Raw genomic sequence first — 11,779 nt, 5'->3', positions numbered from 1 at the left:
AAATTTTTCTTCAGCTATTTTTCTTTTTTCTTCAGCTATTATAGTTTTTTTCTTCAACTATTTTCTTTTTTTTTTTCTTCAGCTATTATAGTTGTAGTTCTAAAATTTTCATTTGGTTCTACTTTTTCATCTTTTTCTTTGTTGAAGGTTTTTTATTCTTTGCTGAGCATTTCTATTTCTTTCATTTGTTCCCAGAACATTCCTAACTCCCTTTTCATGGATGCCTTCAAGTTTTTATGATATTAACTTAACATCTCTGTCATTTTGATGTTGTTTCCTATAGGTTGTCTCTTTTCATTCCATTTTGAATTTTCCTATTTCTTGGTATGACTAGTGATTTTTGGTTTAAGTCTGGACATTTATTCATTAGAAGACTCTGAATCTTATTTAAACTTACTTTTAACGGACTTCTTCTAATCTATTCCAGTAGGAGATGGGGAGGGGGCGTCACTTTGTTACTTCTATAGCAGTTCAGGTTCCCTACTTGGCCCACAGGGTGGACTTTCCATTACTACTGGGCAAGGGTGGGAGTTCCAGCTCCCCACATGGACACCACTAGCATAGGGAAGAGGAGGGAAGACCTTCATCACCAGCTATCAGGAGTGAAAGTCAAAGTCCAAGCTCTTTCCTTGGCATTCTCTGATACCACACACTTGGGATATAGGAGGCCTCATTACAGCCTCATGAGGATGTTAGATGTTAATCTCAGCTCCACTCGGCCTTTGCTGTCATGGGTGAGGGTGGGGCCACAGGTTTATTTTCTTTTTCTTTTTCTTTTTTTTTTTTCTGTGATGTTTCGCTGGTAGACTTGTAATTGTGTAAAAGTTTTCTGCTTTCCTTGGCTGCCCCTTTCCTGGTCTTTTATTTATTTATTTATTTATTTATTTATTTATTTATTTTCTCCTGGTCATATTTTTGTTGGGATTATTTTGGCGTAGGTGGTTCCAGCTTCTTCACCTCCAGGTTCTGGAATATATGAGGCAAAAATTAACCAACCAAACAAAAAAACCCAGGGAAATAACCAAATGTTGTTCCTCAGTTCCTGAAGTTCCTAGCTTTCTTTCCACTTTTCAAGTCTTCTGCTGTTTGTTTTATGTGTAATGTTCAAGATCTTTAGTTGTACTGATCAGGAAGAACAGAGAAAAACACATCTACTCCATCTCTCTGGAAGCAGTAAGAAGTGAATTACCAAAGTAATCAATAAAATACTTGTTTCCTTTTTTATCTCTACATGTTTTGAATTTTCTAAAATAGACCCATTAATCTGGCAGTAAGCAAATATACTTAGTTTTAAAATTATTTAAATTCAAAATTGTATATGCTACATTATATCCTTCCTGGCTATCATCAACACTTTTCATAAACGTTAGTGAAGTCACAAAGAGGTGACCCCAATTCATTACACTGACATAATGTTGCAAGTTGTGTTCTCTGTGAAGCAGATTTTGAGACAGAGTTTTGTGGGAAGGATGTTTATTAAGGAGCGCCCTTAGGACCAGCATCTGTGGAAGGGAAAAGGGTGGAAGCAGGAGTACACAGGGAAGGAAGGTGAATTTTGATGCAGGCCCCTCAGGAAGCTCTGGAACTAGAATAGCCCTTCAGACTTGGTCTGTGTTGGGCTGACAGCCAGACCTTCATACTCTACATCACACAGTTCTTGATGTGGGCTCTGGAAACAGCATCACATTGGGTGAAAGAGATCTCTGCAACTGGCACAATTTCCAAACTCACTGCCAGCTGAAAGTTGTCTGTGGGCAGCACTCTCAGCAACTGAGGACACAAGTCCTTCACTGAAGGAGGGTCTGGATAGTGCATCACCACATATACCCCACATGAATATTTCTTTTTTTTTTCTCTCTTTGAGACAGAGTATCACTCTGTCACCCAGGTTGGAGTGCAATGGCAGATCTTGGCTCACAGCAACCTCCGCCTCCCAGGTTCAAGGGATTCTCCTGCCTCAGCTTCCTGAGTAGCTGGGATTACAGACACACACCACCATGCCTGGCTAATTTTTGTATTGTTAGTAGAGACAGTGTTTCACCATGTTGGCCAGGCTGGTCTCGAACTCCTTACCTCAGGTGATCCGCCAGCCTCAGCCTCCCAAAGTGCTGGGATTACAGGCATGAGACACAGAGCCCAGCCATCACATGGATATTTCTAATGGGAGCGTGTCTTTCAAAACATCTGCTCTAATCTCATTTTATAGATCCTGCAGCAACAGGCAGAAATTACATACGGTCACATATTAACAACTACCTTCCCAAATATTTTTTCTCACAGCAACTAGAGCGACATTTACAAAGTGCAAATGTGATCAAGTCACTCCTCAACTTAAAATGTTTCAGTGGCTTCTTATTACTAAGGACAGAAGTTAAAGTTGCATACACGAACCTCAAAGCCTTGCACAGTCTGTCTCCTGCTGCTCCCTCTAGCATCTCGCCTTCCATTCTTGCCCTGCCAGCCATGATGGTCTGCCTTCAACATTTTGAGGCACCTTGCTTCTTCTCACCATAGACCGGTTTCCTCTGCTTGAAAGACTCCACCCTAACATGACAACTGCATGAGTGATCTTATACTGCTTTTGGCAAAATATCGCTTTGTCATCTTTGTACTTATGTGTGTGATGCCAGACTTTAAGTTTGGAGCATTGGTTAGTAATCAACCATCCACTGTCTCATTGCACTTGCAGCAGCAGAATTGTTACCATGGTGACGAATATTGCTGTTAAAAGTATTGGCTTTTATCTGATAGGAATATTGACTTGATGCCCCAATTGATAACTCCCTCTGAGGAAGAGGCCTGTTGCTTTGAAATATGTAGGTATTTATGCATCTATCTCTGATGAAGTATCAAGATAGAAAAGGAAATGCAGAGAAAGTGCATGGTACAGCACGTTGTGGTGGGCAAGTCCCCATCTCTAGTTTACTTAAATTGCGTTTGGGTGGATAAACTATATTCATGCTGAAGAAACCCTTCAGGCAGGGGAGGGTGCATAAAACAAGACTAGAAGAAAGGCAAGGCCGGGTGCAGTGGCTCAAGCCTGTAATCCCAGCACTTTGGGAGGCCAAGACGGGCGGATCACAAGGTCAGGAGATAGAGACCATCCTGGCTAACACGGTGAAACCCCGTCTCTACTAAAAAAATACAGAAAACTAGCCGGGCGAGGTGGCGGGCGCCTGTAGTCCCAGCTACTCAGGAGGCTGAGGCAGGAGAATGGCATAAACCCAGGAGGCGGAACTTGCAGTGAGCTGAGATCTGGCCACTGCACTCCAGCCTGGGCGACAGAGTGAGACTCTGTCTCAAAAAAAAAAAAAAAAGAAAAGCAAAAGATAAAACCATAGTCTACACAATTATGAAATTAAGCCGTTTGTAGCTAGGATAATTCAGACTCTGGCGTAGCTATAAATCTGGAACTCCAGACTAAAGGCTTTGAAATGAGTTTCCTTTTATCTCTCTCCTCTACCCCACCCGCCAACCTTTCACACGCTCGGGTGGTTTTCCCAAAGGCCCTCTCAGACTTTTGAGTGTGTGCCTCTCTCTCTGACCTACTACCTGTACCCACTGTTTCAAGAGTCAACTCCCAGAACATCTTAATCTCAGCCCCTATGGTATTTATCAAAAATCACAAGGTGAGATCTTCCAGCCGCCCACTAGAGCAACTGAGAAGGGATTCCCCTGATACTGACAAACCACCCCTCCTCCCAGAATATGTCGCTTCTCACCTCCTCCATCTCGACTACACATATTTGGTGTTCAGAAAAGGTTCCTAAGTTTTGCTGGAAACCCAACTTCTGTCCTCCCAAGGTACTGCTGCTGCAGAGAATGAGCAAAGACTTGCAAGGCTGGGCAGGTGCTCCCCTCCTGGACTTACATGGCTCCCAGAATCATTTTTCTCAAATCCAACTTTTATTATCTGGTGGTAAGAATTTAATGTTTTTCATTGACTCATTTTACAGGTTTTTTAAAAATGGAAAGACAATATTTTTACAATAAAGGTTTTAAAAATTTATAATCCCATGTCTAATGTAGTGTGATTTTTTTATTCTGGGAATTAACTTGCACACAAACACACAATTTACATCAAGTTGGTACACAGCGTTTTGGACTATTTTTTTCTTAATAGATTTAAACATTTTTCCATGGTTCTGTATTCTGAATACTTTTTATGTCACTTAGAATTTTTATTTCATACTTATTGAAAGATATCTTTCAGACTTAGATATTCTGTCATAAATCTCTCATGTGTATGTGTAAAAAGGAAAACATTGATGAAATAAATTGATTAGGGCATTTCTAAGGTAGTGATAGTGATATGCAGTTGACACTTTGCTGACAGTGATTTAAAAACAATCCTGATTTCAGAGATGTTAAAGATACAATAACAACACCCCGTGAATACACTGTCTTCTTCAAGAAATAGAATAATCACTATTCTGTTGAAACTCCTTGTGTGTGCCTCCCAGATCAGGCATCTCTCCCTTTACCCTGTAGATAGTCACTATCCTTAATTTTGTGATTATCATTTGCTTGTTTTTCTCTATACGTTTAGCAAATATATATCCCATTGTTGAATCTTATTTTTGAGCTCTTCTACAAATTGAACTATATCATATATATTTTTGTGATTTGCTTTTAGTATCCCACATTATGTAAGATTTATCCATGCTAGCTGGGCACGGTGGCTCACGCCTGTGATCCCAGCACTTTGGGAGGCCTAGGAGGGCAGATTGCTTGAGGTCAGGAATTCAAGACCAGCCTGGCCAACATGGCAAAACCTTGCCTCTAGTAAAAATACAAAAACTGTAGCTGGGCATGGTGGTGCATGCCTATAATCCCAGCTACTCAGGAGGCTGAGGCATGAGAATTGCTGGAGCCTGGGTGGCCAAGGTTGCAGTAAACCAAGATTATCCCACTGCACTCCAGCCTGGGTGACAAACCCAGACTCTATCTCAAAAAGATAAAAAATAAAGATTTATTCATGCTAATATGTAGAGCTGCCATTCATTTTCACTATTGTAGATTATGCACTGTAGTCCATTCCACAATTTATTAACTCTCCTGTTTGAGGAACATTTTGGGCAATTTCCAGGGGTTTGCTATTACAACTTGTTTTACTGTAAACATTCTCCTAGTTGTCTACTGGTAAGCATATGTGAGAATTTATCCACTGTTTACACGTTGGAGGAAGACTTGTTAAGATTTGATCAAGAGTCAGCACACATTTTCTTTTTCTTTTTTTTTTTTTTGAGACGGAGTCTTGCTCTGTTGCCCAGGCTGGAGTGCAGTGGCTGGATCTCAGCTCACTGCAAGCTCCGCCTCCTGGGTTCCCGCCATTCTCCTGTCTCAGCCTCCCGAGTAGCTGGGACTACAGGTGCCCGCCACCTTGCCCGGCTAGTTTTTTGTGTTCTTTATTAGAGACGGGGTTTCACCGTGTTAGCCAGGATGGTCTCGATCTCCTGACCTCGTGATCCGCCCGTCTCGGCCTCCCAAAGTGCTGGGATTACAGGCTTGAGCCACCGCGCCCGGCCCCAGCACACATTTTCTTAAAGGCCCAGATAATATTTTAGATTCTGCGGGCCATATGGTCTCCATTACAACTACTCAGAGCTGTCATTTTTAGTGTGAAAGCAGCCATAGACAATATGCAAAGGAATGGCTGTGACTATGTTCCAATAAAACTTTATTTACCAATCCAGACCGCTGGCAAGATTTAGACCTCAGAACATACTTTGCCAATTCCTGATCTAGATGAGTAGATTTCCTATTCTAATTGCCTACAAATACTGCTGCACTGCTCCTTCCTACCCTGCATATCCCCTGAGGGGAAGTGAATCCTGTCTCTGCTTAGACTAAGGACTGAACTGAATGTCCATGTTCAGAGACATTCAGAGAAAAGAGGAGAATGGGTGTGGGGACATGGTGGCAGTGGTGCATCCCAGCTCTTCGCCTGTGGCTTTGACAATCTCTGGGAAGCAACAGAAGAAAGGGATTGAGGCAAAGCAGAACACTCACATTGGCTCTGCTGGGCCTGGGTGAGTGGTAGGGCTCTAGCTGCCTGGAGGCTGGGGTCTCCGGCTGTAGCGTAGCCACCATCACAGAAGCCACTGTGAGGTCACCACCAGGCTATGGGCAGAAAAATTCAAACAGGAGATTGTATTTCTTTTGGAGTTGTATGATTTCCTTTATTATTTGAGCTACAGTAAAGAAAGCTGGGATGGGCTCCTCTAGGGATACTTCCCAGATCCCTGGGCAGTTGTAGCCCTGGCTCCTCTTTAAATGGATTTGGTTTCGAAGATGATCGTCTCCGTGGTCTCGGATGTCACAGTGCCGCTGATCATCTCCAGCTCCTGGCCACCCTGGGCTTTCTCCACTTTGGCCTCTATGTTTTGCTTCTCCACCATCTTAGCCACAATATCTACCTCTCTGTCGTGTGATGTGACCCTTGCTTTTGAACCAGCAGTGGCCCTGAGGCTCCTTAAAAACGAGCTGATCTTACCGGCTTTCTTACGTAAAGGTCCTGTGCTAGATGCAGATCGGTTCTTCCCCAGTTCGTGAGTTGTTCTCGACTCCTTTTTGGTGGAGCTGTGGGTGGAGCTCTTGCGAGAGGAGCCATGTCGCTTGCCCCTCACATTGCTGTGCCCTTTTTCTTTTTTGTCATCTCTCATGTTTTTATGGCCAGATACGGACCAGCGGGAGGACGGTTTCTGATTCTTGTCCCCAGCTGTCCTGCGGTGACTTTCACTTGCCTTGCGGTGATGAGAACTTTTCCTACTGGGATGTCTGTCCTTCTTTTCTCTTCTTTCCTTTTTTTCATTCCAGGCTTCAGCACTGGGCGGGGAAACTTTCTGGCTTCCATCTCGCTCACTCATGTAGCCTTCGGTCTGCAAGGTGGAGATGAGGGCCTCCACGGCTGGCCCTTCAGTTCTTTCTGCTGCACACTTGCGGGTCGTCATACTGCCTGCAAACGCCGCACTCAAGCTGCTGTCTTGGGAGAGACTGGCGGTCCCCGCCATCGAGGTGGAAGTACCTGCCGAGGAGGTGCTTGCAGCACCCACCAAGGCCAAGCTAATACCATCTGAGGATATGTTGGCAGCACCTGCCACGGACTTGCTGGATTCGTTTTCTCCTGGATTTTTGATGGCTGCTCCCGCCAGCGCTGTGGTCACCTGGCCTGGGCCTGCAGATTTGTTTGCTGCTATGCTCATAGCGCCTGTTGCAGGACTTGTTGCTGCCCCTGCTATTGCCACATCTGTTCTAGGGCCTGTTGCTGTTCCTGCGACTGCTATGCCACCTGCTGTCCTTGCTGCTGCTCCTTTAGCAGTCCCTGGAGTGCTCCGGGATAGAGAAGCTGCACTAGCCGTTCTGTGGGAGGCATGTTGGATTCCCTCTCCCCCAGCATAAGCAGAAGAGGTGGCTGCAGATACATCACAAGTCTTGTGGAGCCCAGTCTCACTCTGATCCCCTTCTCTGGGGAGCTCTGCAGCCTGTACCAAGGGGAAGAGAAACAGATAAGATAGAGATGACTGAAAGGGAGATCGGAACTTTCTGCTCCTCTCTTATCCTGGAGCTGAACAATTCAAAGACTCATAATTAGAAGAACCTAGGTTGCACATGGTGGCTCACGCCTGTAATCCCAACACTTTGGGAGGCCGAGGCAGGCAGATCGCTTGAGGCCAGGATCGCTTGAGGCCAGCCTTGCCAACATAGCAAAACCCCAACTCTACTAAAAATACAAAAAATTAGCTGGACAGGGTGGCACGTGCCTGTAATCCCAGCTACTCAGTAGGCTGGGGTAAGAGTATCGCTTGAACTCAGAAGGCAGAGGCTGCAGTGAGCCAAGATCATGCCACTCTACTGCACTCCAGCCTAGGCAACAGAGTGAGACACTGTTTAGAAAAAGAAAAGAAGAAGGAGAAGGAGAAGGAGAAGGAGGAGAATCTCTAAAATCATCAAGTCTAAGTTGTTTTTTTTTTTTTTTTTTTTTTTTTTTTTTTGAGACTCTGTCGCCCAGGCTGGAGAGCAGTGGCGCGATCTCGGCTCACTGCAACCTCCGCCTCCCAGGTTCAAGGGATTCTCCTGCCTTTGCCTCTTGAGTAGCTAGGACAACAGGCGCCCAACACCATGCCTGGCTAATTTTTTTGTATATTTAGTAGAGATGAGATTTCACCATGTTGACCAGGCTGGTCTCAACCTCCTGAACTCTGGTGATCCGCCTTCCTCGGCCTCTCAAAGTGCTGGGATTATAGGCATGAGCCACTGCACCCGGCCTAAGCCTAAGTCTTGCTCTCATTTGTTGCCAGGTTCCATCTACACCACCCCTTCAATGGTCACTCAATTTTGGTTGAGCAATTCCAGTACCAGAGAAAGTACTGATACAATTCCTCATCCTTGGACACTGTATTTTATACACTTATTTTTACATATTCTGCAGGACAGATTTCCAGAAGTGGGACTGCACAGTCAAGGGATACACTCACTTTACATTTTGGTGGCTACTAAGATTGTGCATGTGCATACACACACGCAGGGTGTGCTGACTGACACAGAAATCAGTGCCTGGTAGTCACAGGGAGACAGACTGTGACTCAAATGGAAGAAAGACTTCTTCATTGTTAAAAATATTGCACAGCACTTTGGGAGGCTGAGGCAGGTGGATCACCTGAGGTCAGGAGTTCAAGACCAGCCTGGCTAACATGGTGAAACCTTATCGCTACTAAAAAATAAAAATAAAATAAAATAAAATAAATAAATACAAAAATTAGTTGGACATGGTGGCAGGTGCCTGTAATCCCAGCTACTCAGAGACTCAGAGGCTGAGGCAGGAGAATCTCTTGAACCCAGGAGGCGGAGGTTGCATTGAGCCAAGCTCATGCCATTGCACTCCAGCCTGGGAAATAAGAGCAAAACTCTGCCTCAAAAAAAAAAAAAATGCACAAAAAACTGTACAGTCTCCAATTGCATGTTGGAGAATCAGAAGGGTGGGAGGGGTGAGGGATGAGAAATTACTTAGTGGGTACAATGTATATTATTCAGATGATGGTTACACTAAAAGCCCAGACTTTACCAGTATACAAGATATCCACGAAAAAAAAAATACTACACTTGCACCCCTTAAATTTATACAAATAAAGAAAAGTTCCACAGCAAATCAGACCACCTGGGTTTGGGTAATAAGTGTTCAAGAAAAGACTGACATTCAGGATGGTGTAGAAAGGATTTCAACCCTGGATGTAAGACCGGAGTAGCTGATACCTAAGGTCTCTGAAATTCAGCCTTATGGGACACTTTGAACAAGCCCTCCCACCTCCCAGCGTGGTAAGTCCCCTAGTAGTGGCTCATTTGGTCCTGAGCCCTTGCAAATGCAATACTTTTTCCAGGTGGGCCTCAGAAAGCACCAAAGGCTTTGTAGGACTGGCTTCAAACTGCTCCCCCAAAGAACCCTGCCCCTTGTTCTCGAGCCTTAGAGAGGCTTACCAATAGGCTTTTGTTGTCTTCGGGTGCTGTGTCCCCAGTTAGAAGTGTTGGGGTACTGCAGTAACTCTCTACTGGTGGCCTCAGGAGATAGACAAGTTTTTCCCAATAGCAAAAGAGATCTTCCCGTGTGTCAGAAGAGGGACACAGCTGCAGATAAAAAGTACGGCCAGTGGCGAGTTTCAGGCGCAGCTGCTGTTTCTCACGATCATGGATGGAGATCTTCACAAACTTCAAGGGAAGCAGTCTCGTGAGCTCTAGATTCTTGACGGGCCTGCGACCTCTCCCCTTGGCAAACCAGCCCTGTCTGACATGCTCTTCACAGATTTTAGTTGGTCGGGCCAGCACCATGACGTCAGGAAGTGGGAGGATGGGGCTGGTGCAGACGATGCCCACTGTCACCATTCGGACACGGTTGTGTACATCAATCACTTCTCCCTTTTTGTTTATCTGAATAAAATTACTCTCGAACATTGGTGCATACTTGAAAATGTCGTACTCTCCTCTCTTGTACAATTGTCGCTGCAGGTCCCCCATGGAGGTTTTGAACGCACTCATTGAATAGTAGCTGCGGGCTGTGTAATAAGGTAAACAAGATTCATTGCTCACGGTTCTCTTCATTTAAGACAACTCCACCAGCCACAAATAGAGTCCCCGAGAGAGAGAGGGAGAGAAGGTAACTGCCCATCTCCCTACAGGGCTTCTGCCTGAATCTCCTGGCACCACCACATTTATCCTCTGCAGTCCTTTGTGACCTGTACTCATCTCACACCCCTTTGTCCTAGCCTCCATGCAACTATCCCTTCGAGTCAGGGTCACCAGCCTCCCCCGCAAAACAAATCAACACCTCCACAGGGGTGAGGCTGAACTTGCTGGGGTGTCGGTGTGGGTAGGCTGGGTATTTTTTTCAAACTAAATGCTGGGACGCATAATTTATGAAGTCATTCTGCTTTTATAAATATCTGGGTTCTTTCCAGTTTTGCTGTTGTTATAGATACCCCTTCAAGGATCATCTTCTTGCAAAAATATTTTTGCTTCAGCTGAATTGCTTCCTGGGGATAAAATCCTGGGCATGTAAGGTGTGCTTGCTAAGGGCAGGGGTGCTGTCTAGATGCTGATCTCTGTGTTCCCAGTGTGTAGGTGGCACAGTGCCAGCAGGCACTCAGGAATAGTTGTTGAACGAATGGTCCCAAGGGACTTCTGCTCTCCATCAGAACTAAAGAGCCAGGGTTCCATTTGGGCAGTGATTTTCAGGATATGGAGGATTTTCTTAACTATTCTCTCATTTGAAGTGGTTGATTTTTTTTTTTAAATGAAGTTTCACTCTTGTCCCCTGGGCTGGAGGTCAGTGGCTCAATCTCTGCTCATTGCAACCTCTGCCATCCAGGTTCTAGCGATCCTCCTGCCTCACGCTCCCAAGTAGCTGGGATTACAGGTGCCACCACCACGCCCAGCCAATTTTTGTATTTTTAGTAGAGTCAAGGGTTTTTCACCATGTTAGCCAGGCTGATCTTGAACTCCCGAACTCTGGTGATCCACCCTCAGCCTTTCAAAGTGCTGGGATTATAGGTGTGAGCTACCACGCCCAGCCAGAACAGGTTTATCTTTTAAAACATGATTTTAGAGTGAGAAAACTGAGGCTCAAGATTGTCTTGCTTGAGGTTAGAGTACAGAGTCGGATTCTAGGTCCAACCTTTTTCTCTTCCTCAAGCTGCACGGCTCACTGAGAATCTCATTCTGCATCAAAGTGAGTGTCATTGGTAGTTAGCAACATGTGTGGGGATTTACTAGGAACCACAGGAATTCTTGGAGGTCTTGAACCACCACAGGATTTCCCACACGGATATGTCTGCTGCTTCACTTTTGATGCCTATTTGATAAACCACTGACGTTCTGTTTCTTTTTAAAGCTCTTCTGAGAAATGATGGCAAAGACATCTTTCTGGAGTTTTTGCTTTGTTTTGTTTTACTTTGCACAAGGTGAAGAGTCCAAATTCCCCCTCCCCCAGCTAGAGAATTACTTCTGCAATAAGCGTACGTTCCCCCAAACTCAGTGATTACCATGTGGAGGTCTTGAAATGAACTTCAACCACGAAATGTTATTTTTCATATCCCCCCAGTGCCAACTGCAGTGCCTGGCACATTGTAGCTTCGCAGTAAATATAAACTTACTTGTGTCCATTGAGATTCATTCTTCCATTTATTTATTCAACAAAATTTAATGAGCAAGTATTTTGTTGTGACCCCCTAGAAAGTGGAAATGCAGAGATAAAGTTTCCTATCTCTGAAAAGCTGAAATTTTTTTTTCT

The 11,779-nt window shown here is 44.7% G+C and overlaps 1 protein-coding gene across 1 annotated transcript; it reads right to left on the bottom strand.

The window, feature by feature from the left end:
• Positions 1 to 6,156: 6,156 nt before the first annotated feature.
• FAM71B (family with sequence similarity 71 member B) lies at positions 6,157 to 10,179 on the bottom strand. Its single transcript, XM_023218790.2, has 2 exons — positions 9,475 to 10,179; positions 6,157 to 7,484 (listed from the first exon to the last, which is right to left on the bottom strand). The coding sequence occupies exons 1-2, from the start codon at positions 10,090 to 10,092 to the stop codon at positions 6,273 to 6,275; spliced, it is 1,830 nt and encodes a 609-aa protein (XP_023074558.1). The 5' UTR covers positions 10,093 to 10,179; the 3' UTR covers positions 6,157 to 6,272.
• Positions 10,180 to 11,779: the final 1,600 nt, after the last annotated feature.

The sequence above is a fragment of the Piliocolobus tephrosceles genome, chromosome 4 (genome assembly GCF_002776525.5).
Source record: "Piliocolobus tephrosceles isolate RC106 chromosome 4, ASM277652v3, whole genome shotgun sequence".
Classification (NCBI taxonomy): domain Eukaryota; kingdom Metazoa; phylum Chordata; class Mammalia; order Primates; family Cercopithecidae; genus Piliocolobus; species Piliocolobus tephrosceles.
This window is presented reverse-complemented; position numbering and strand designations above follow the sequence as displayed.